The sequence below is a fragment of the Pangasianodon hypophthalmus genome, chromosome 13, assembly GCF_027358585.1.
Source record: "Pangasianodon hypophthalmus isolate fPanHyp1 chromosome 13, fPanHyp1.pri, whole genome shotgun sequence".
Lineage (NCBI taxonomy): Eukaryota > Metazoa > Chordata > Actinopteri > Siluriformes > Pangasiidae > Pangasianodon > Pangasianodon hypophthalmus.
The window spans coordinates 14,823,744-14,849,565 of NC_069722.1; the positions used below are offsets into that span (position 1 = coordinate 14,823,744).

General features: G+C 42.0%; 1 protein-coding gene across 6 annotated transcripts in view; it reads right to left on the bottom strand.

Annotated features, from left to right (window-relative positions):
- Positions 1-25,822, bottom strand: part of LOC113528036 (BAH and coiled-coil domain-containing protein 1) — a 71,651-nt gene that overhangs the window by 32,560 nt on the left and 13,269 nt on the right. For 4 of the 6 annotated variants that reach the window (XM_034309677.2, XM_034309678.2, XM_034309676.2 and 1 more), the window contains exon 3: positions 381-563. In XM_034309677.2, coding sequence (XP_034165568.2) covers positions 381-563 — 183 coding nt within the window. Of the gene's footprint in view, positions 1-380; positions 564-3,678; positions 7,157-25,822 lie in introns of those variants that run through there. The other 2 variants (XM_026916276.3, XM_053239024.1) reach the window with 2 other exon arrangements.

Below are 25,822 nucleotides of genomic sequence, written 5' to 3' on the forward strand. Positions count from 1 at the left end.
TATGGTGTATGTGTGCGTGCGTGTGTGTGTGTGTGTGTGTGTGTGTGTGTGTGTGTGTGTGTCTGTGTATATGTGTGTGTTTGGGTAGAAATGGCATTCTTGCTGACGTGTACAAACGACCACAAGATTCTTTGGCTGAACTTTTGCCCCCTTGTCACAATCTGGAAAACCACTAGGGTGGGGCCTTGAAGACAGTGGGAACCAGAAAGACCTACTTGGACTGTAAACTCAATGAGAAAACCAGCAGACATACAGCCTTTCCAAACACATAAACTCTCTCTCTCTCTCTCTCTCTCTCTCACACACACACACACACACACACACACAGGTATATGGGCACACATAGCCATACGTGACAAGTGGGGTAGGGATCGGCTTACCTTCATGCGAGTGTGGGAACCAGATCTGGGAGGCAGTGGAGTGTGGCCCTCCACGGCATGGAGGAGAAGAGGGGGAGGACGGAGGTCTGGAGGGGTGAGGTGGGTGAGAGGGAGAGGAACCCAGGCTGCTGGCCAGAAATGTCCCCATAAATGAGGCCGAGGAGTTGCCCATCAATCCGCTGCCTGCATCCGCACAGGGAAATTGGAAGTGAAGCAAAGGGGAGGAGAAGAAAGAGGGAAAAAACAAGGATTAGGACTACGAGCTTTGGGCAGCTATGGCAATGGTGGACAAGTCTGGGCATATGGATTCATTTTCTGATTGGTTTGCCATCTGCAACAACACCTGGCATACTGCTCTAATACTCTTGCTGACTATAGACCTTGCAGCAAGATCTGGATTACTTAACTTACTAACACTGATCCATTGAGCCACATATTTAGTGAATTTTAGGGGAATTTTGCTAAAAGAGATGGGCAGCACAGTGACACAGCAGGTAGTGTTAGAGCCAAGTTCAGGGTCTGGGGTTCAATCATGAGCTCTGTGTGGAGTTTCACATGTTCTTCCCATATATGCCTGGCTTTCCCCCCCAGGTTTCCTCCCACTTCCCAAAAACAGGCCAGCAGGTGGTCTGACTACTTTAAACTGCCCCGAGGTATGAATTGGTGTGTGCCTTGTGGTGCCCTGCAGTGGACTAGCATCCCAGTCAGGGTGTATTCCTTCCTTACACCCTGTGTTCTCGGGAAGAAAGTCTCTGGATCCACCATAACAATGACCTGGATAAAGCACTTACTGAAGATGAATGAATAAATGAATAAGAAATACTTCCATTAAATGCTGTTACACCAATATTCTGAAAAGGACAGAACAAGATCAAAAGAGCACCACGAAAATGGTTGTGGAGTGATTGGGACACATACATGCTATGGCATCATTTATTTAAAAAATCTATTCCCATAACAGGTGGTACATTGGCGCGGCTGTTCTCATTGCTGCGTCACGGCGTCAGTGTCCCTGGTTCGATCCTGAGCTCAGGTTACTGCCTGTGTGAAATTTTGCATGTTCTACGCATGGGTTTCCTCTGGGTTCTCCAGTTCCCTCTGACCACCCAAAACACGCTAGTAGGTGACTTGGCTACACTACATTGCTCATAGGTGTGAATGTGTGTGTCCATGGTGCCATGCATGAATTCCTGCCTCACGCTCAGTGTTCTTGGAATTAACTCCAGATCCACTGCAATGAATGAATGACTCCATCACCCAATCATAAACACAATATTGTGACATTTAGGCATTTTTTTTATTTTCCGGTGTTCACTCAGGTTTTCTGATGTGCAAATTCTAAATATATTCAAAATTATCATAAATTATAAAATACAGTATATACATAGCTATAGCAGCCCAGAGACGTATGGGCCAAGCCTGGTTTCCTCACACCCGACTGGACAGACATCTCATCTCACAGCTGAATGCACACTCTCAGTCTCCTTCCCTCTCACATACTCCCTTGTGTTCCTTTTCTAATCCCCCATTTCTCTCCCTCTCTTGCTCTCTCTCCATTATCTTTTTTTTCAATCTCTCATTCTCACGCCCTCAATCTCTCCCTGAACCCTGCTCCATTTCTCTATTTCTTATCTTTTCCTCTGCCATACCATTCGTCGTGCTTCTGGAATTTTCCATCCAACTCCTCTTTCTCCCCGACACTCACTTTTGCACTTTCTCATCCTTGCACATTTAATGAACAAAAGTATTCTTCAAGAACAGAGCAACTGATTGACACCTGATAGGTACAACTTGTCGTGCACTGACCTTACATTTTGAGCCGCACAGCTCCAGTCAGACAAACATAATCATGCGGCCTCAATTTCTGGTAGGCAAACATTTTGTCTTAATTATATAGAATGACACTAAGATGTATAGACTACATTACCCAGAGGCCCAGAGAGCGCTCACTCGACTCTTGAAGGGTTTCTGTTTGCCTCAGCCCTGTAATAAATGTAGCAGTTCTGCAATCTGTTCTACACCCACTCCAGTATGTGTTTAAGCAGACAATGATGAGTAATTGACCATTCAGTACGGCACCTCTGTAAACTGCCCACTGATTGTCCATTATGTGTTATGGGTACAACCAGGAAAAAAACATACTGATTAAGCAAGGCTTAAACTGTTTTCCCATTACCCTGGTACACTCTTTTGACAAAGACACCTGAGATCTATTCCCCAACGTCAAAACCCTAACATGGTGCATGAATATGTATGAACATATATGTGCTGTGTTTACATAAACTATAAACATATAAATTACAGCTGCTGAGACTGTGTAGTGGTTTATTCAAAGAATAATGCATTCAGTCATTTAGTGGTGGATGGGGTTATTAATCAAAATGCTGCAATTTAAAATACGGCAAGTAATTATTTTTTTTCTAGCACATCTTAAAGAGGTTTACACATTTTATTTCTCTTGCATTTTGAGCAGATTTTCTTCCAATTAGGGAATTCTCGATTCCCACCCACTAGTTAGTTCTCCTGTATTGCATGACAGCTACCAAACAGGGAGGACGAAAGCCAAAGCATGTGAATATGTTGGGAAACAGCCTCTGCATCTTTTGAGCAGCTGCTTATTCAGTGTCATTAACATATTTTGCAGAGTGTTTTAACTGCCTTCTTACATACAGAAAGTGCCCACAATTGGCTAGTGTTATTCCAATAGAAATGGGACAGCAATGTGCAGTTTTGACATTTTTTTTTTAAATGTACAGAATCCCTTATATTCATGCAGCTAAATTCACTTTTCTGAAGAATTAAGGGCCATGTATATATATCTGAAAAAACAAAAACCGGCATATTTTCAATTGGAAGTGTTCTAATGTCTTTTTTGTCTTCAAATACATAATGACACAAGCGTTTCCTTCACTAGCCGCTTGGTGAACTGTCCAGAGGACATGCAATTGTAGCCTATTTCTATGACTGAAACATTCTGGAAATACTGTATCATTTGGATATTTCTGTTTCTTAAAAGGAATTAAATTTCAACAACAACAACAACAAAAAGTGTTGTAATGTGAATAAAATTTCAGAGAGCAACTATTGTGGCTGAATTTCTCTGAGAGCACCTTCTGCTATATATATATATATATATATATATATATATATATATATATATATATATATGACAGGAGAGATGGATCACTGCCAAACATGGTATAAAAGAAACTACCCATACCTACATCCACTTTCAGTAGACCTCTTTCTACGGACATTCACTCCACAGGCATCAGAACACACTAACACATTTACTGACCAGTGTGATAATCAGTCCAGCATGAGTTCTTTCCTCTCCATCTTCACTCTCCACCCCTCACACACCATTGTTTTTACCACCTTCAATCTCTGCATTTGTCTTCTTTGCCTGTCTCTTTCACTCCTTCTCTCTCTATCTCTCTCACTTTCACTCATTCCCTCACACACACACACACACACACACACACACACACACACACACACACACACACACCACTCTTAGCGTAGAGGATATCCTGCAGTGAACAGGTGTTGTAAGCAGCCACATCATCGCACCCTCCCTCCACATTACTCTCCCTCTTCCGGCCTGTGCTAGTTCTCCAACTTTAATAATTTGATCACACCCACACAGACCAAAGTGGAGCAAAAGTAACAGGTTAGGGGCTGCTGCCAAGGAAAGCAGGCAGCCAAATGAAGCAAAGGTCTAGGGTGCGAGAATACGAATGGGGCCCACGCCACTGTTTGCTTAGCAGCTTATTAAAAGGATGACATGGGCTTCAGTGAGCTCACTGCCGCTAAGCCAGTTCTCATAACTGCCTGTTTTCCCCTCCACTCTGTTTTCTCCCTCAGACTGCATTTATTTTCAGCTTTGGCATACGGCCCTTATCAGTGCCAGAGAAAGTTTCTGTGGACACTTAGGAAATGCACCTCACGTGAGCCCTGATCAGAGCCTGCGCTAGAGATCCTTTTATAGAATTAAGGGTTTAGGGTTTGCCTTTGCTTATCTCTATACACAAATGTATACAACTGCAATTAATATGTATTTTCAAAATGTTCTTGTTTACAACCATTGCTCACAGCTGGGCTCACATGTGTTTTCGTGCTGAAAAGTGACTGTGCAGCTGACATGAGGACAGGAAGGACAAAAATGACTAATACATCCACAGTCACATGAAAACAAAGTAGATATGATTTGTTTAGCACACAATATTGGTAACAGCACCATTTTATTCTGATCTGAGACCGGTTTTGTGATCTTTTTAAAAGTGGTTATGCTTTGATTTGGGTGCAGAAAATCTGGTAAGCATAACCAGTTAACTTAAAGAAGCAGTAACCAACAAAGCAATGTCTGTATGGAATCTTACATCTGTTCACACCAATGGTGAATCACTCTAAATTCATTCTACACACTGAAGAAAAATACAACTGCACATAAGTTCAAATAACACTTTTCTACCAGACAGCATGGTACTGTAACAAATCCATGCTCGCATATTTTGTTGCCATTTCCATGGCTAAATGGGCCATACCCATGCTGAATTTGGTTACTCCTCTTGGTACAACAAACAGGGACTTCTAGGTGGAGCCAGAAATTGAGTTAGATTAAACAGAATAGTCAAATAATCGCCTTGATTGTCAACTTTCTACTGTGCAAGTATGGCAGAGCAACTTTAGCATAAAGTTTCTTTCTTTTTTCAAAAGTAATTTCTGGTGGACTTGTTTATTTACTCTCTGTAATGCTTTTACGTTGCTGATATTTAACTTGATTTGAAATATTTTTTTTTACCCATGACCCACATAAAACGCCCCATGTTTGAGTTCAGCCAAATTCCGCAAACAGCATCATATTTGCCATGTTTGCTCAGTACTGTAATATGTTAGCATACCAGAGCATATGCAGTGAGGAATAAACAGCATTTATGATTCAGTCACAAGAAAGGCACAGAGTATTTTTTTTTATTTATTTTTTTGTATTTTAATGCTGTACTCAGATTATCATTACTGCAGGCCAAAGAAAATTGCTCCTTCTTGTGTTCAGTAAAAGCCCTATGAAATAGACAAGTGACAGTACTAACATAGAGATTTGAATTATGCACTGTTTGGTTGAAAAATGCTAACACAAACACAAACCATGTGGCAGAGACAGAGAAACTGTAAAAAGTTTTATTGCCGGAATTGTCAACATGTTTTTCCTTCAGTATAAATCCGAGAAAAGGTAATTCATGCTAGACGGGAGTCAAATTCTGGGAATTCTTACACTAGAATTCAAGAGAACAGAGGCGGTTGAAATTGGTACTATTGAAACTGTGTTTTGATTGTTTTGCTTTGTTGCATAAATATGAGGTTAACATTGATGTAGCTATCTAAACAACTGCCAGCGGCAAGCAGCAGTTACACAGCCTAACAGCATGTACAAAATACCCTTCTGCTATATTTTTGACTTGCTACTCGGGTAAAAATAAATGGGTGACAGAACTATTCCACTTTGTCGGTCATGCCACGCCTCTTCTAACATTATACAGGCTTCAGTAATAGCCTGTTAGCGAAATGCAGGTGGGCAAGTGGGTTTGTCGTTCTGTGAAGCTTGTGTCTGACCAATCAGCAATGTTCTCTGTAGTTGGCTCTACCCTAATTCCTGCTTCTCAGAAAGGTACCTACTCTAATACAGGGAACTAAATATCAGCCTTGATTGCTCCAGTGGAAACCCACCTTGGCACTGTTGAGCAACAGAAGGAGCCAATGAGAATGCCACACAAACAGCTATGCTGATAAACGACAGATGTGACAGTTGGACCCGCTAGCTAATTCCTCTCTACTCCAAGCTCACAGGCACATTTTCTCTCATACACACTCCCAGAAGTGGAAAACATGCAATTTAAGATTTTCAAACAGTGAGTACAGAGGAAAATGTGTACATATGGCCTCGTCAGCTCTCAGTCACTAACATGTGGTGGAGGCTTTGGGAAGCTCTCATCATGCTGGCACGATCCAAGAGAAACAATTGTCTTGGTTCCACAATCTTGGCGCACAAAGCCAGCCACACAGGCTCCCGCTGAAATGAAGCGAGGGGAGAAATCTACTCGGGAGGTGGCGAAAATGAAGAGCAAAATGACTGACAGACTCACCCAGCAAAAACATCCCTGTATCTTCGTAAGGGTCACAGAACTCCCCTCAACTCCTCACACTTGGCTTTTCTCCACAAAACAGGTGCTAAATGTACGGATTGAAAATGAAGCAGTAAATCTCGGCACCTCACACTCCTGTGTCTCAGCGAGTGAAAGCCTGGCCTGAAGACGAGAAGCTCAGGCGCTACGGTACTCACTGGTACGCCAGTTAAGCCTCTGTAGACGAGACAGAGCAGCCAGTTTACGCTTTTCACCCAGTGACTCAGAGCACACTTCCGTGCTGTAAAAAAGCAGAAGGAATTTCAAATGGCTACTCAAATGGGGGGATTTCCTTATAACGGTCAAAATCATCTTGAAAACATTAGAAGGATTGGTAGCCAAACATTCCTGCCGGTCTGGAGGCAACTGGGAACGGACGTTCTGTTTTCGGGACGCTGTGGGAGGACAGCTAAGAGTAGGTGGACCCCCTCGAGGTTCTGTGTGGGTGTGTGTATAGTGGGGGCTGGTGGGTTTGGTCTGATCAGAACCAGAGTAAGCAGAGCTGGAGTTTTTCCAGGACTTTAGTAGGAAGAGACCAAAGGAGGGCAGCGCACGCCTCCAACACTCGCCTCTGTGCATGCTTGTGGAGTGAGTTTGGTGGATGTGGTCCGTCCGGGGGTGGTGAAGAGATGTGTGGGAAGAAGGGTGTGTTAGAATCTGTAGGTAGGACTAAGTGGAGAGAGGGAGAAAGTAAAAGAGTGTGTGGAAGAGAAAGAGAAAGGGAGAATTGTGGCCATTCGCTCCAGGGTTGGCAGCCAGTGTTTGTGCAGTGGCTTGGTGGTTAGCCACTCAAACTCAAATCAAAGAGGGTGGGGTAAGGAGCATTCTGCGACTTTGCAGCCTAATGTAAATAAAATGGGATCAGAAGGTCAAAAGAGGCTTTTTTTCGAATGTGCTGTTTACATTACACAAGTTGACATAACGGAGATAACCCTCCTCAACTTCAAACCAAGAAGAAAAAACCTATTCAGGGACCTCTTTAAATACAAGTGGATCAAATTAAAGCTTTATTGGAGGCAGTTAAGGTGCCTGTGAAATGGCTACAGCCAGCCAGACAGTTTGGTCTTCAAAAGTTAATCATGCCAATATCCATGGAGCCGGCCAAGCCAGACAGGCTCATACAGGCTGTGTGTGAACACACGGATGCGAATGTGCAAGAGTGAGCGCCTGTGTGTGAAATGCAAGCGAAGGAGGAGGGACACATCTGTAGCACTGAAGAGCAGTGCAGAGGGAACACATGCAGCAGGCTTCTACCTACTGAGCCAGCCTCATTCCCCTGGGACACTGAGCAGAGCTTTTCAACGATTAATCATTTATAGGGGCCTGTCTCTAGAAACAGCTTTCTCATCGACAGAGGCTCAAGCATCGCTCCCTGTGCCAGCAGTCGGGGGCAGACATGGGCAAACGGACTGCTGTCTGGAAGCAGAGAGCCGCAGAAGACACGTTTTATGGGGACGGTAAATATCAGAATCGGATGGGATAAGACATTTGCAGAGGAGGATAGAGGCAGGAAGTATGGCGTCTCAAGGACAATGAAAGCTTTCACATGGACACACTGCCTGAAGGGGGTCTGAGCTGTGGTGTGAGGGACACAAATTGGGGGGGGGGTTGACATAGAATGAGAACAAGCAAGAATATAAGACAGAATAGAAACAAAAGGCTGCAAGTGCTGAGTCATGGCCTGTTGTCAGGGGATGGAGGTTCATGGTGGAAAGAATGACAGGAGAAAGTCTGGACAGCAGAGGTGTAATTCTAGTCCTGTTGTACACACACCCCCACACACACATGCCATAGTGAGTCAGGATTGGACTGTAACGCTGCTACAGTGGCCAGTTTCTGGAAACATGTTCAGAGATGGTGAGTGAAAGTCATCACAGCATGCTCTTGCGCTCCCACCACTACTTCATACCTCACATCACAGGAAGACCATAACACTCCAGACTACTGCCGTTTGGCTTGGACCTGGCTCCGCCGGCTCTGTTTTCTCTAAAAACACCTCATGTTGTTCTTCCGTCCCACACTCACTTTATTAAATTCTGCTTTTTCTTTCCCGTTCTGCCTCCTTTTTTTTCACCTTTTGGTGCTCACATGAAAGGATTTTACTGAGTGTAGATAAGCGATTGGCTGATAGGGAGATAAGGAAACACATTTGATTCATCCATCTGCTTTATCTGTACCTATCTCACATGGGTGAGTGAGCTGGATACAATTATTGCAGAATATCTCACCGGTCCTGCTCTTACTAACACACACATCACAATATAAACAAGCATACCCACACACACTTAATAAACTCCAACACTGATTAAGCCACTCCAAAAAAAAAATGACCATTCTCCGATGACAGATGACAGTATTAAGCACTCATTTTAAGCAATGTGAAAGGAATAAACTGTGCTGGCAAATGATAATGACAACAGCTAGCTGCAGCCCCATTACTGAATGCTTAGATTAAAAGAAAAAATAAAACATTTACCCAGAGAACCCCTTTAAGCATACATTCAGTCTTGAATGTATGCCTATATTTGTTCGGAAATAGTACATTCAACTAAAGCAACAGACTAAGTCAGGACTGTCCTGTTTAGATGTAGTGATCAGCATGAAAGCACAAATAAAATATACCTGCATGGGAAAGTTTATTTTGCCAAATATGGTTAAGCATATTCTGGTTATACTTTGGCTGGCCAATTTTGAAACAAAATGTGATGCTTAAACTGTCTCTAGCACCAGAGTACCTGTGGATGTAACTGAATACACATGCATTAATCAGAATGAACAGAAAATGTATTCTAATCAGATACGAATATAGATAAAAATAGGAGATGCTAGGCTAGGGATGATTGACGATAGTATCAGGACTCGCTGATAAATTCTATCTATCGCAATGACTATCAAGTCAGACGATTTAAATGTCTGTCGGAAAACGTGATGTCTGCAATTTTAAGAAAAGCGTGCTGTATTTCGTTTCCTTTTCACGTATTTTATATTCTATACGGACCTTAATTCAGGGCAGAGCAACAAAACATCTTTCTCTGATGCAACTTAGTTTCCCTTGTGTACAGATATAGCTATGAATATCTTCGCTTTCAAAACATGAATGAAGATTTAAATTAAGAAAATGACACAACGTGTTGTTTATCAGGGCTACTTCACTATACAGGAATTCTATAATTATCTCCACTGCTGTTCAGGGGCAATTAGTTACAGCTACTAACTCCTTATATTTATTTACAGTTCTGACGTCAGTTTTGCAAGCATTCCTGACCTTGTTAACAGGTAATTAATTAAAAAAAAGAAAAAATTGAAGTTATAGTTGACTCACAACCAGCATTCGTTATTTTTCCCGCTGCAATGACATAACATGTACATGACACGCATTACATATGCTTGGCCACGCCCCTTCTTCACCCCGTGCAAAGCCACAGGTAATGCTACTGTCAATTGGCAGCTGTTAGGGGCACAACAGGACGATGGCATTTTACCCATGATCTCACACACCTAGGAGGTGCACTATTTGTTTTTTGTTTTTTTTTAGAAAGCTTGCCACAAAGGTTCACACAGCATCTGGTTGAGACTAGAAATATACATTGGGTCTGGGATCCCACTGGTTTTTACTTTAATGCAGGCAAGCAGTCAGACATGAAGCTCACTGGACAAAGAAAGCCTGGGTTCACTAACGTTAATATGCATTTATAGTAGTGTATTTACAGCATTCTGTCTTTTATTCACCCTTAACGACTGTCTGGTCAAAGTTGCAGTGGATTAAATTAGCCTACTAATTTGTTTATATTTTGGGAAATTTTGCAAACAAACTAATTTCATTAGAAAATATTGCAGGCAGGTACAAACAAAAAACAAATAATTTTTTTTTTAAAAAACAGTCCTGCATACAAAAAAAGAAAGAGACTCTTCCCGTTTAAGCCACACACACTTCAGGTTTAAATCAGTATATAGATAGAAATATTAAACAGATACAGACACATTTAGTGTCACTAAATTAAACTCCTAATGTGTATACAGTTTATATGCCATGCAGGATGTAACAAGACTCTCTCACCACTTGGTTTATGCATATGTATTGGACATTGACACAAACACACCTGCATATACAAACCCACACAAAGAGTTTCCCAGCCCTGTCTCCCTACAATCCAATCTGCTTGCTTTGTCATGCTGTTCCCACTACTACAGTAGGGGAAAATCTGATCTAGCCACCCACGGGTCCCATATAACAGAGTTGATATGAGCTGCTCAGGCACATAAACATTGTTTTGGTCCCATTTGATACACTCCTTTTCCCACCATCATAAAGCCCACTGGGGAGGACAGAGGGGGCTAGTCTAGGGAGCCCAGTCCCAGACCTAGTGATCCCCATCAACATGCTAACAAGATACAAGACTTTCGGTGCTATAGGCACTTCTAAAAACAATTCTGAAAGTAACTGTTTCTTATAACTGATGGAAATCAGGATATGGATTGAGGATCTAGACCTGAATCTATATCTTTATCTGGAAACCACATAGTATTAGGTAAATTGTTACATTATAAATAATACGGAATGTAACAAGTCTATTAGAACATAATAATGTAACAAGTTTATTAGTACCTAATACTTTAAGCCAACACAGAGTGAGACTATTCCTAGCTGCTAGACCTCACTTTTCATGCTGGCAAATGAGACAGTGAAGACTGTGACACTGTGATGAAAGCCATGGTGTCTGCCATTGACAAAACAGTTGAAACAGTCAACCCAATGTCCTGTGGTGTTGATGGACATTGCACTGGATTTGCAAACTGCTCCTTCGTGAGCCTAATCCAACTGGTACTCATCAAACAGCATGCAGTTCAGCTCCAGTGTAGGTGGAGTGGGCCGTTCTCCGCTGTTCCCAGAACACCAAGCTCTTGCTCGGCTCCATCTTTAAGAGCCGCCATCTGTTTGAGCTGAGCTGGGCTTGAGTCATAGTGCACCGTACAAAGCGGCTCCCACAGCTCTGATATCTCCCCAACACAATTTCACATGGCTTGCTCGTTCCACTGGCGGGGGAGTCGGGGAATTTTACAGCTCTGGTTTGTTTCAGAATTACTGTTGCCCAATCCACGTGGTTTCCCAGTGAAGACAGAGTTGAACAGCAGTATTAGACATGTTACGTGTCAAAGCCAAATAGGCAGGAAGTCTTGGTCAAATGGTTATGTGATCCTGAAGCACAAAGTTATCATGGACAGCCCATGAGAATAGTATCTATATTGCATTTTTTACAGGTTCTAAACTTGATAGAGGAATTAGAGAGTGGCATGATCTGTAGATTCTACCAGGTTTGGGCTGGCCACAAGAGCCTGGTGTGGGTGAGGAACGCTCCGAGAGACTGGGTGTGCGCGGGTGGGTGGGTGTTACACAATTCTCTGACTATGCATGTCAATGCCACACGGAAGCCTGTAAAAGTGTACGAGTGTGTTTTAAGAGAGATTTGTATCCATGCTCCCCACATGTGTCCATTCCACATCAAAGTAACCCCCTGCAATCAAGAGCTGGGTGGTCTTTTCCAGGCTAAGAATGGTGAACATGCAGGTAACCAGATGACTGAGCTCAGCCTATGTGGCTCGACAGGCTACACTACACAAACACACTTACAGGACTGAAGCATTTACATAAGCAACTTTACAGCCACAAGACTTAGTAGCAAGACTAAGTATCTCCAGAGAAGCTTTGCTATGAAAAATGGATGATCCACGGAGCAACAGTGCATAAATCCACTGTGTGCTACTATGGTGTGCCTTTGGAGTCTTCAGGGTTGATTTACTCTACAAAGTCTGTCTGCCTTCCCCCTCCACCCATTCTGCTTCACTGTCTCAATCACTCATTCTTCTTCTCAGTTTCCCTGCTCGGTCCCCACTCTTCATCCCATATCTCCCTTCTATCTCACAGTCTTTCTCATATTCTTGTCCTCCCCCTTACCTCCCTCCCGACATACAAAGCTGCCCCTCTTTTCTTCTCTACTGCACTTTTTGGCTCTCTTTCTGTACATCAGTTTGGCTGGAGAGGCCAACGAAGGCCAAGTTTTCACAGCCAGTCACAGTCTCACCCCTCCCTCTGTCCAAACGCCACATAAATCAGCATCCCAGCATGCAACTGGCACAAAGCTGGAATGTCCTGCTTTAATGTGTCCTTCACGTCCTCTACAAGAACCCACTGTGTCCTTTGCAAACACACATACAGAGATGAATGAACACGTACTGTATAATATGATGAGAGATGACCAAGTGTATGATTCAGTTCAATCGCTATAGGGACAGCCTTTGCGCTACAGTGCAAATGATCTCCGTGAGGAAATCCTGAGACGACAAAGTCAAAATCAAGGTTACAAAGTAAGGGCATGTCTATATTTTCTAAGACAATACAGGATGCATGGGGCTTGAATGTGCACACAATCATTGATGAGCCAACTGAAAACCTTGTCTACTCTGGTTCCTTGCCCTCCTCCTCGTCTCCATAAGTCCCAAGCTTGTCGTTTTCATGTCCGACAAATCCAGGACCTTAAACATGAGTTATGCTTTCCATCCGCCAATGCTGGTCATCCGAGGAATGCCAGTACACGGTCTGCTCAACATCTGGGGGATTGGATGAGTAAAATTGGGAGCATTTCCGATGACCTGGCCCTGGCATGGAAGATCGGATTTACAGGGAAAAGAGCAGATGAGGTGAGACATGAAGTGGGTTGGCTCATCAGATATGAGGGCTTCTCTCCTCTCAGTTAGGCTAATTTAAAAGCCAAAAGAAATAACAGAACAGTCCCAAGGTCAAAGACAGAGAGGAAAGATTGCCTCATGATTGTCAGTCTCCCTCTCGCTTTCCTCTCGCTCCCTCATATGTCTCTCACTCTAACCTGGACTGCTGTGTTTGGTATTACGCTTTGTTCTCCTTTTCAGCACATTTATCTGTGTTTGTAAAGCATTCGTTCCTGGGCTTCTGCTTTATATCTAGTAAAGGAACAGAGGAAGAGGATGGAGAAATAGAGAGACAGTGAAATAGAGGAAAAAAATAAGAGAGAGTCAGGGAGATGTCAACATGTACACAGATGCACTACAGCTGGGATCTACGTACTAGGCCAACAACTAAGACTGCAATCAGGGCAGCAAATGCTGTAGGGCACTGAGAACTGCGCACACACATACACACATACTCACATACTCACAAAAGCCTGTGGTATCTGATTACAGGGATGGAAAAGGGAGGGTCATGGCAGTATGGCAGTCTTGGGATAAAACGTTTGGCCGGAGCGGTGGCTACATAGCTGGTTGGTATAGTCATAATGTGAATGCGCTTCAACGTGACTACCACATCCACTCAGCCCGACTCCCATTTTTACCCCTGTCACACTCAGAGGCGCTAGCTCGGACCGGAAACCATTTCTTTAATTCGCTCACCCTGGGCATAGAACGTTGCACACGCAGACCAACACTAGCTCCAATAAAGCTTTTCCAGATGAGTTCTCACGTCACTGGCACCATTTTATCTAAAATGGAAACTCTTTATCCCTCCACAGCCATTAACCATCGACTTGTGATGGCGTGGTCTGGCGAAACTCGTAGATTACCGTCTTTTTTCCCTTTAACTGTATATATGGAGCTTGAGTTGCTATAAACCATGTCAGCACAGCTGTGGTGGGTAATGTGTGGGAGGTAGGGGTGAGTGCAAGTGTGGATTTGGGGATTCTTTATGGATTACAGGGGGAAAAGAGTGCGAGAGAGAGTGTGTGAGTGTGTGTGAGAGAGAGAGAAAGATAGAGAATTATTATTATTATTATTATTATTATTTTGTTGTTGTTGATATGTCAAACTATGTTATTTTGCCTTTTCTTGTCTGTAGTAGTACTGTATCCTCTTATAATTTCATTTGCTCTCACTGTGAATATGAATGCCAATAAAGTACCTTGAAGTTGATAAGCAGTCTGTCACACAGTTAAAATACAGAGAATTGTTTCTCTCTCTCTCTCTCTCTCTTTCTGTGTGTGTCTGTGTGTATATGTGTGGTGTGTGTGTGAAGAGGCATACCAAGGCAACACTAAGGAAGGAAGCACATGGCAAAAAAAGGACGTAAAATTAAATAAAATAAACCCAATGATAATAAAATATAAATAAATAAAATAGTGCTGAAGTAGTCAGCTCAGAGGAGTCTCCAGTGAAGATCTGACATTAAAAAACTATTACAACAGCACCTCTGAAATACTGAGGGGAAAAAAATGCCTTCCAAGCATGACTTCACTCCTTCAACACCTTCTCATGTCAGTCATATTAGCCCAGTAAAGCTTCCGGCTCCAAATCAAGAGCTTCTCTGGAAAAAGCTGACTATGTTAATCAGAGTCACACTTCAGAATAATCTAACCAGCAAAAAAAAACATTAATGTCAAATGCCATAGCTATGCAGATGTCAAATGACCAACACGCACATTAAAGCACGACTGTTAGGAGGGATTGTGATTTTTCAGTCATCTCTGTCACAGTGGAAGATCTCTTTAGATAAGGGTGTGTCAGAAATTAATACTTATATGTAAGATTAGTTATAGAATAAACATCTAACTTTGTTCATTTTTTATATTTAATTAGAAAACTGGTAGATCAACTGAAAGGAAATAAAGGATGTAATATTTTACATGCATTTATTCAGAACCTTTTTCACAGCAACAAAAGGGTTATTTGGACAAAGGCAGGTTATGTTTGTCAACCAAAAATTATCCATTATTATCGAAGTATTATCCATATAAAATCCATATAAAAAGGACAGTAATTGAAACATTGAAGACATTTAACAGAGATCTAAATCCACTCACTCAAACAGCCAAACAGTATTACGACTGCAAGGCAAAAATCTAGTGTAACTGCTAGTTAATATGGATGAAAAGTATTTGAACAAAAGTCCTTCATCAACTGTGCAAGCAAAATGCCTCCGAGACTGTACAAGATAAAACCATCTTATGTATTTACATATCAACCAAAAAGAGCACAGCCCCACCCACTCGGTTTCTATTGGCTCACAAGTCTGAGGCTCATGAATTCCCAGTTCAAAGTTCACCTAGATAAAGGTGAATTTTATTCATGTGTAGTCTGACTGCTGCTTTATTTTTTTTAAAAAAATAGGAGAAAAGCATAGTTTTCTCCAATATCACTAAAAATCGTGAATGCTACGGCTCTTAATTATTGGCACCTCTTAGCTTACGATGTATTTTAGCCATATTATACAAGTATATATGCATTCTCTCCAAGCTACGTTACCAGTGTGCTGTTAAGGGTAGTAAAACAGCCAAATGACGTTGCTTCACTTAAGCAAACACATTTCAGTCTGAATAACTGTGTTCATGTTTCATTTAAAGTGCAAATACATGTGATTAATACAAGATGCATGAAACATCAAGGTGTCATTGGGGCAAGTGTGTCTGACTCCTCATGTCTTCTCAGCTCTCAATTCAATTCAATTTTATTTGTATAGCACTTTTAACAATCAACATTGTCACAAAGCAGCTTTACAGAAATAAATGGATTCACAAAAAATATATTGTAAATATGTGAACTTATCCCTAATGAGCAAGCCAGAGGTGACAGTGGCAAGGAAAAACTCTCTGAGATGATATGAGGAAGAAACCTTGAGTGGAACCAGGCTCAAAAGGAAACCCATCCTCATCTGGGTGCAACAGATTATAACTAAATCTGCAATTATAAATAAATCCCTTCTATTATGTGTACTATATGGACAAATAGTGCAATTGTGCAACCAATAAATTCATCACAGATTTTGCAAGAAGTCCGGTTGGTTAAAATCTATCCACTGTCCACTGATGGAGTCCTGAGTATGAAGGTGCTCGTGGCACCTGCAGCCCCAAAGCCACTACAGCAATCGCAGTCCCAAGCCATTACAGTACAGCTACCAATATGTGATCCCCAAGCCATCTCCACAGCCCCCAGGTGGCACCATCCCCAGCAATCCAAACAGTTCTTCAGGCCGTCCATATGGGGCCACCCCCAGCAGCACTCTCCCCAGGGACTATTGGTGCTGTAACATCAACATGAGCTTCACTGGAGGAAAAGCAACTTATTTTAACAATTCACTGCCATGAGTATTTCCTCTAATCACAGGATCAAAATCGGAACGGCGCTCCCTACACAGCCGGTGTAACATTGTTCAGTTTTAGACATTACTGTTGAGCATACAAGTCCATCAAAACTGACCTGTGATCAGACTTTTGTCTGAGCTTACAACAGTTAACGTTAAGATTTGCAAGCAACCTTTGATTAAGTTTGAGGGTTTTGACTCACTTGACTGACACAGAGGTTCACACAGAGGTGAAGAATGTAGCACTGACTCGGTGAGAAAGCAGGGGAAGTGTGCGCATTGGCCGAACGAGTGGACAGTTTCCCATTTTCGCGTCTTAAATGGGGTCAACATTCCTACTGGATGGATTCGGGAGCGCAGGCAAACAGAAAGAGTCATATGTGTGAGTGTATGCCCACAGACTTGCTTGTGTGAACGCTGCAGTGTTTACATGTGGTGAAAGCTAAGGTATATTTACAGTTAGCACCTAAGTGCACTCTGACAGAGAAGACCTGACCTCTGTGTGAACTAAGAGACAGCAAAAGGAAGACTTCTCTTTCGTTCTCCTTCTCTCTGCTCTGTTGATTTTTTTTTTTTTTCTTCTATTCTCATTCTTAGAGAAGCAACGATCCGGAGAACAGCAACACCATGCAGGCGCCATAACAACGGGTTCAGTAAATTATTCACAGATTAGGGTATAGCCTGCTTAATGACTCATGTCCATACACACAAACGTGTGTGTGCGCACACACACACACAAAATGTACCTCTACCAAGCTTTTTGTAAAAGAATTTAATAAGGCACTGGAAACAGTGCTTCATCTTCCTCATTCATCCATCCATGCTCCTGTCGGCCTCTCTTTCTTTCTCTCACTACATTTCTCTCTATCACAATCTCGCTGTCTCTCTCTTTCTCCTGTTCCATTGTCACTGTATTATGGTGTTGTGTGGGACACAGAGACCAGGCTGGATTCTATTGAGGCAGTAAAAGGGAGGGGGAGAGGATGGATGAAAGAGATGAAAGGCAACAAATGAAAGATTTCCTTCCCAGGCTCATAAATCAAAAGACCCGAGAGCAGGACAAGGCCTCCTTCTCTCACTATCTCTCTTTCCCTCACTCATACACAGCACCCTAACCACTGTTCTGTCTCTCACAGCATACATACCAACCGATCACATTAATAGACATGATCATATGCATACTAACACTGACACAACATTCACACCCTCACCCTTACATAAACACACAGACTCACACACACACACACACACACACACACACACACACACACACACACACACACTGTGCAGATGGCGTGTGCAGGAATGGCGTCCAGACGCACCGGGCAGCAGTGAGCTGGCACAGAGGCAAGCCCATAAAATCAGTCAAGAATTAAAGCGACGCCACGCTTCAAAGCAGCGCATCTTCAAACTGGCCTCTTTTAAAGACTCCACACACACTCGCACATGCTTTCATATAAAACACACTTACAGTGAGAACTAACAGCCACATGTGTGAGAGGGACAGCTGTCACATACTGATACACTTACGTGTCTGAGCACACACAAGAACAAATGTTCATACAGTTTACAGACACATAATCAAACAGGACTGGGCAGGCGTAGTTTCTGCAAGACCGCCGGTGACTGCACAGCATTTTTTATGGAAGTGTCAACAGTATGAGATTCGAGACACTTCTCCTGTATAAGGAAATCTCTGACAGGATGTTTGACTTGCTATATTTTACTGCAGAAAACAAGCAGGCTAGTCATTCATGGCCTGGTCTCACAAGCCAGACAGCCAGCATTCGCTAAAAAATCTAGTACGTCATCACTAAACATAGCCAAAAACAGTGCACTTTCACAGAAAGAGCTAATTTGACGGACAAGGAAGATAACCAACCACAGAACTTTTTCTAGAGCCCATAAGCAAACATGTGAGATTATCTCATTTTACTCTCAACTAACTGCTGTGAACAAAAGTCTTGAATAACTTTAACAGATGGGTTCCCAAGTGGTACAACAGAAAAGCGTTCACTTTATAGTCTGGAGACGATCCAGACAATGTTACAGCCATCTATGGCCAGAAGACCAAGAGAGCAAAACTCGGAGGGCAGTTAGTGCCGACTCCTCAGAGTGTGCTCACTTGCCCCGGGATAGACTATGAGCAGTAGTTTGAAAAGATGTAGTGGCTGGGTTTACACGTCTAGGTGGAAGCACACGGTAGCCTTCACCCTCCCCGTTCATATCAGTGAATCTATCTTGTTCCAAAAGCTCAGTGTGCCATGTAGGGGTGGGCAATATCACAAAAAATATCATGATACCTGAAAACAGTTTTGACTATAAATTTTATTTATCACAATACATAGGTTTGCTAACCAACTGCCAGCAAATCGAGGTGCTGACTTTAAAAAAAAAATGTGAAAACTGAGTTCCAGATTTCACAAAAAATAATAATAATGAATCTGAAAATAAAAAATCTATATAAAATTTTAACATTTTGCAATAAAAAAAAATTCAGTTACATATTTTAATCCACTTACATTTAATCTAACTCTGCTTCCAATCAGAGTTTTAAACTAATATCTCGGTAAAGGGTATTGTGAGAAATTTATGAAATTTAGGTATTTGGACAGTGATACAATTTTTGTACTTTTGCCTCTGTACATCACCACAATGGATTTGAAAGCAATCAAGCTGTGATTGAAGTGTAGAGTTTCAGCTTTAATTCAAGGGGTTTAACAAAAATATTGCATTAACTGTTTAGGAATTCTAGCCATTTTTTACACAGCCCCTCCATTTCCACAGGCTCAAAAGTAATTGGACAAACTAACATAATTACAAATATAAGAATTATTTTTACTACTTGGTTGTAAATCCTCTGGAGTCAATGACTGCCTGAAGTCTGGAACCCATGGACATCACCAAATGCTGAGTTTCCTCCCTGGAGATGTTTTGCCAGGCCTTTACTGCAGCCGCTTTCAGTTTCAGCTTGTTTGTGGGTCTTTCTGCCTTCAGTTTTGTTTTCAATAACTGAAAAGCATGCTCAATTGGGTTGCGGTCAGGTGACTCAGCTATTTAAGAACTTTCCATTTTTTGCTCTTAGGTTGCTTTCATGTTATGTTTTGAGTCATTATCCATCTGTACTATGGATTTTTGCAGCATTTGACTGATTCTGAGCAGAATATACACTTCAGAATTCATCCTGCTACTTCTATCAGCAATCACATCATCAGTAAACACCAGTGACCCTGTTCCATTGGCAGCCATAAATGCCCATGCCATAACACTGCCTCCATGTTTGACAGATGATGTGGTATGCTTTGGATCATGAGTCCGTCCTTTCCTTCTCCATACTCTTCTCTTCCCATCATTCTGGTACAAGTTAATCTTGGCCTCATCTGTTCAAAGAATCTTGTTGCAGAACTAGGCAGGCTTTTTTAGATGTTTTCTAGCAGTCTAATCTGGCCTTTCTGTTCTTGAGTGTTACCTGGTGGTTGGCATCTTGAGGTGAACACTCTGTATTTACATTCAGGAAGGTGTTTCTTCATTGTAGACTCTGACAATGATACGCCTACCTCCTCAAGATTGTTCCTGATAGGCTAGATGTTGTGAAGTGTTTTTTTCTTCACCCAGGAAAAAATTCAACATTCATCCACTTTAGTTGTCTTCTGTGGTCTTCCAGGCCTTTTGGTGTTGCTGAGCCTACCAGTGCATTCCTTCTTTTTAAGAACATACCAAATTGTTGATTTGGCCACTCCTGAAGTTCCTGCTATCTCTCTGATAGGTCTGTTTGTTTTTTCAGCCTAATGACGGCCTCCTTCACTTCACTTTAGAGTTCCCATGAACAGCTACCAAATGCAAATTCAACACTTGGAATCAACTCCAGACCTTTTATCTCCTCAATGTGTCATGAAATAATGACGAAACATGCCACACCTGGCCATTTAACTGCTTACCATTGCTTACTTTTGAGCCTGTGAAAATGGAGGGACTATGTAAAAATTCCTAAACAATTAATGCAATATTTTTGTTAAACCCCTTGAATTAAAGTCTACACTTCAATTACATCTTGACTGCTTCATTTCAAATCCACTGTGGTGGTGTACAGAGGCAAATTCATGAAAATTGTGTCACTATCCAAATACTTATGGACCTACCTGTACGACAATTGACATATTACGCAGCTGTAGTGTCACAGTGTTCAGAAGTTTGTTTTACAACTGAAAACCAATGCACAGTCTACAATCATAGCCATTAAGAAGAGTTTCATAAAAACTCTCTAGTGAAACTCTCTAGTGACTCTCTAGTCTTGCCTGCAAGACACTCCACGGTCTAAAACATCCATGAATCCCTTCATATAAGACTACAATAATACTATACACAAGAATGCATACCTACAGGAAACAGCTTTAGCTAACTCAGTTTGTGTCTTTTGTGGCTATTCATAAATAATAGTTGATTCATTGATGATGATAGTTACTAGTTTACCAACAGCCAGTCCTGGTACAGGAAATGGAAATAACAGCAGCAGAGGTGGGACTTCTATTTATTAGAATAGAATTTGTGGGATTTGCTACCTTTCTTCTCCAACTGTCCAACCTTTCTTCTCCAAACTGTGGCCCACATTTTAGTTGTATATCTCAACCTACTGTATCGATTTCCTAAAAGACTCCAGTCCATGTACAGATGAGCCTGTTAATGGGCAAACATGACCCATTAAGCCTGGTATGCTGGTAGAGAGCTGGGACAGGACTCAAAACATACTGCAATGTGTTTAGAGGTGGTCTCATTGCAGAAGACTCTGTATAATGAAAGATGAGCTGAAGTGTGTGTGTCAGACCTTTAAGTCTATCAACCAAAAACATCCCTCTTTGAATTTCACCACATCATCACTCCATTTTTCAATATGTTTCCATTCAGTCTTCATTCTGGCCAGGTCACCCAGCTGGACCTTTAACTTCATCCCCCTCATTAAAATAAAGCAGAGGTTATCCATTCCACCACTGGTCTGGGATCCATTTTACTAACCTGTAGGTGCTTTCATGCTTGTCATCGCTACTACTGGTACTGAATCTGAGCACAACCTCAGAATGGTTTGCTAATGTCATGATAACGTACAATACTCTCTGTCCCGATCTTTGGCCAGATTTGTAGCACTCACAATCCTTTCCCAAACGCTCTTCTGTTGCGTGTTGCTGTTGGTTTATTGAAGGATTTGATCATCAGGTCATGATGTAAATCAGAGTTCCAGACTGTGGGGTAAAAGTAGAGGAAAATTCTCCAACGCTGGCAAGTGGGACACGGCATAACGAGGGATCACAAAATTTGATGGAACATCATAAAGTTTCCCGGAGAGAGCTGCCTTGTGAAAGGAACATTAACATGTTTAGGGTTTTCCGTTTGGGACGTCAAAGAGAGACAGGCAACCACATGAGCTGGTAGGACAATCACAGACCTGACTGTCTTATCTTTGTCCCCCTCCCTTTCTATAATACACACACACACACACACACACACACACACACACATACACACAGAAATATGCACAGATTAAGTTACACAAAGCCCTCTGTCTGCCAGAACAGCCAAAGGTTCTCAGTTACACAAGAATGTCTCTGAAACATGGTTAAAGGGAAAGAGAGAGCATCACTTGTGTGTATGTAATCATAGCCTGACCTCACTGTAATTAGATGCATCTCAGAGGAAGCATCACACTACCTAGAAGCTAATACGCACACACACTTGCACAAAGACTAACTATATCCACAGTGACAGAGACATATTCACACACATACACACAGTCTATGAACTGTATGCTCTAACTTCAACTTTTCTCCGACCTCTTTATTAATAAGTCACAACACACACAACACATGTGGACAGAATCAACTGCGATGCCAAGCATGCTTGAAGAAAAAAAAACAGAAAATACTAAATTATTAAAAGCAGAACAGCAGCTCTGTCACTGTACAGATAGTGAAAGAGGAAAAAAAAACATGGAAAGGAAGAGAGAATTTGAGCCTCTGTGTATTGACTTTTTTTTTTTTTTGCCTGAACATCTCTGTGTTTGGGTATCACTTCAAAGCATTCAAAGCTATTAGTCAGACGTTACACTAAACCTCCCCCGTTCCTATTTCCATCTAATCTCCACTAACCACAAAACACGATAACATCTACAACTAATCCCGCCCTGCTCCACCCACCTTATTCTACAGATGAAACACCTTTACATGTACACACACCTTAAACACAGCTGACTTTATTCATCTGGCTTGGCACGTGTGCACACGCACACACACGCACGCACACACACACACACACACACACACACACATACACACACGAACTTCCTAAAATGACAGTCAGATTGGTGTATACAGACCCTGAAGGCCACAGCTTTGGTCTTTCCCCGCCATGTCTCACCCTCATGTCTCAGTTTTTCCATAGTGTCAGTCCTAATGACTGATTTGACACCAGTTTGTGCATTTCCACCTCAAAAAAAAGGAATTCTACAGTAAAATCTAGTTCATTTTAGAACTACTTAAGCAAGTCATTTTTAAAGAGAGATGAGAAATTGAGCAGGGAGTATACACATTTTATGGAAATGTGCTCCAAAATGACAATGGAAATTCCCATTTTACTTAAATCAAACTAGGTCATGGAGTCTTTCACAATAGATTTTTTAATTTGTATAGTCATCTAATTTGCAAGGAGACACACCAGAGGAAAGAAAGGACCAAAAAAACTATTTTATAGTGAACAATTAAGAGCTACTGGCGGCACTGCAAAAACAGCTAAATGTTCTTAACATCCAATTAAAAGGTCCATATAATTCACTCCAAGCCAACCTTTTAAACAGCTATTTTTTGCCTTTGTAGGTTTGCTAAACTACAGACAAAACGGGATTTTAATGGTAACATTTCGACCCATTTACTTCCCACCACATACTTGAACATGCTTTGTTGGGTTTATTTCTGATAAAATAAGTCAATATGTCGCCCGTGAACCTGTAGCTAAGCTTACATGCAGCTTTAATCTAAAGAAGCAAGCTACATATATAAAAACACTTCAACAAAAACTGATTGAAACTGATTGAGCCCAATCCGAAAGAAAATTCTATTGGATCAAAATTGGATGTGAATAATCAGTTAAATAAGCAGTTAAATGGAGGAATAATTACTGTTGAAGAATGCTCCTTGCATGTGCATGAATTTGGTTCAGATGTAATATGGTGGCTCTGGACCAAGAAAAATTGTTACTGAAGACGAATGAATGAATGAATGAATGAATGAATGAATGAATCATCCAAGCAACTAAAGATTTAGCAAGACATGTAAACAGTTCAGGAATCTGCTATAACAAAGAATTCATTGACTTTCATTTGTAAAATCTTAGCAAGTAAACACATGAACGAGACACAAAACACATTCAGAATAAAAAAATACTAAAAACATGTATCGGTCATCTGGCATGTAATTGTCTACTACAACGTCTCAGTTCTGTTCATAGACGATAATGGCTTTGGTTCCGGCTCCGGCTCCGGCATCAGCACTGTGTCGGTGGAAAATTGGTACCTGAGAACCATAAATCCAGCCCTCCTCCTTTCTCCAGCCGTTAGCCTCCTCCCTCCATCACTCCTGCCCCGCAGCAGGGGATTAACTCCTGGGCCTCTGCTGTCTCTTTAATACTGGATAGATTTTATACAACGCTAATCCCTCTCCGCTACCCTCACCCCACTGCCTGCTCCCTAAGCGATGTGCTATGCATGGGCACGATTTCTCATGGCAAACTGCTTCCATTTGCACTGAAAATATTAGGGCAGAAACCATTTGCTCACATTTTGAGTTTTCAGCGTAGATGTAACATAACAAATAAACACTTGATGGAAAGAAAGATTTTGTGACCCTGGCACTGTGTTAGTGTAGTGTTTTTTTCTGCAGATAAAAGATAGTGCTCTGTTCCTTTAGTTGTGACAGTGAGAGCAGTGACAATGAGAGAACATGGTCATTCACATTCACAAACAGAAAAGGAAACACACAGAGAGAGAGAGAGAGAGAGAGAGAAGGACAGGAAGCAGTGTAGCCTAGTGGTCAAAGCAGGAAAGGAGGAAGGAGGCGAATTCTGGGGTACAAATTTGAGCTAAACACATACATGTGCAATGATAATGCAATAAATAGCAGAGCAATTCTCACAAAACAAGATAAAGCAGGAGCGGGAAAAGCCATTTGTTTTAATCAGCGTCAGAGGAAGAGGAGCAGAATTTGTACAATGCACCATACACACACACACACACATACACATACACACACACACACACAGTTCATACGCAACAAGTCCCTTTGCTTTTGAGACACGAGCTGACTGTGTGCCACGTCCCTGGAGACTGATTAAAATGGAATTTCTGATGCTAATCTTTGTTTTTGCACAAAAAACCCAACATGTCCTCGAGAGGCACGCCACATGTATATTTAATGGTGGCGCTCAGCGTGTGTTTAGCAGCGTTGGGCAATGCCGCTCTGATGACTCGGACAGGGGAGCAACATATTACTTAAATGTGGGTGCAGTTGGGAGAAAGAGAGAGACAGAGAGAGAGACACAGAGAGAGAGAGAGAGAGGGAAAGGGGAAAACAATAAGACTTCGAGTTTTTTGTTCTATCTAAAGCATGAAGCTATTTATTCATTCATTTTCAGTAAGCGCTTTATCCTGATCAGGGTTGCGGTGGATCTGGAGCCCGTCCCAGGAACACTGGGCACAAGGCGGGGGAATTCACCCCCAGATGGGACACTGGCCCATCACAGGGCAAAATGCAAACACACATTCATACCTAGGGGCAATCAAGCATCGTTAATGCACCTACATGCATGTTTTTGGACAGTATGAGGAAACCAGAGAACCCGGAGGAAACCCAAGGAGAAACGGGGAGAACATGCGAAACTCCACACAGAATGTAACCTGAGCTCAGGATTGAAGCAAGGCCCCTGGAGCTGTGAGGTGGCAATGCCACCCACTGCACCATTGTGCTGTCCATATTAAGTCATTATTATTGTTATTGACATTATTGTTGTTATTGTTGTTGTTATAATGTTTAAAGTTGTTGGGGTGTGCAGGGACCTGAGAAAGCCCCCGGGGCAGCAGAGCAGTAAGTCGGGCAGATGAAAGGAATCAGTGCTGCACC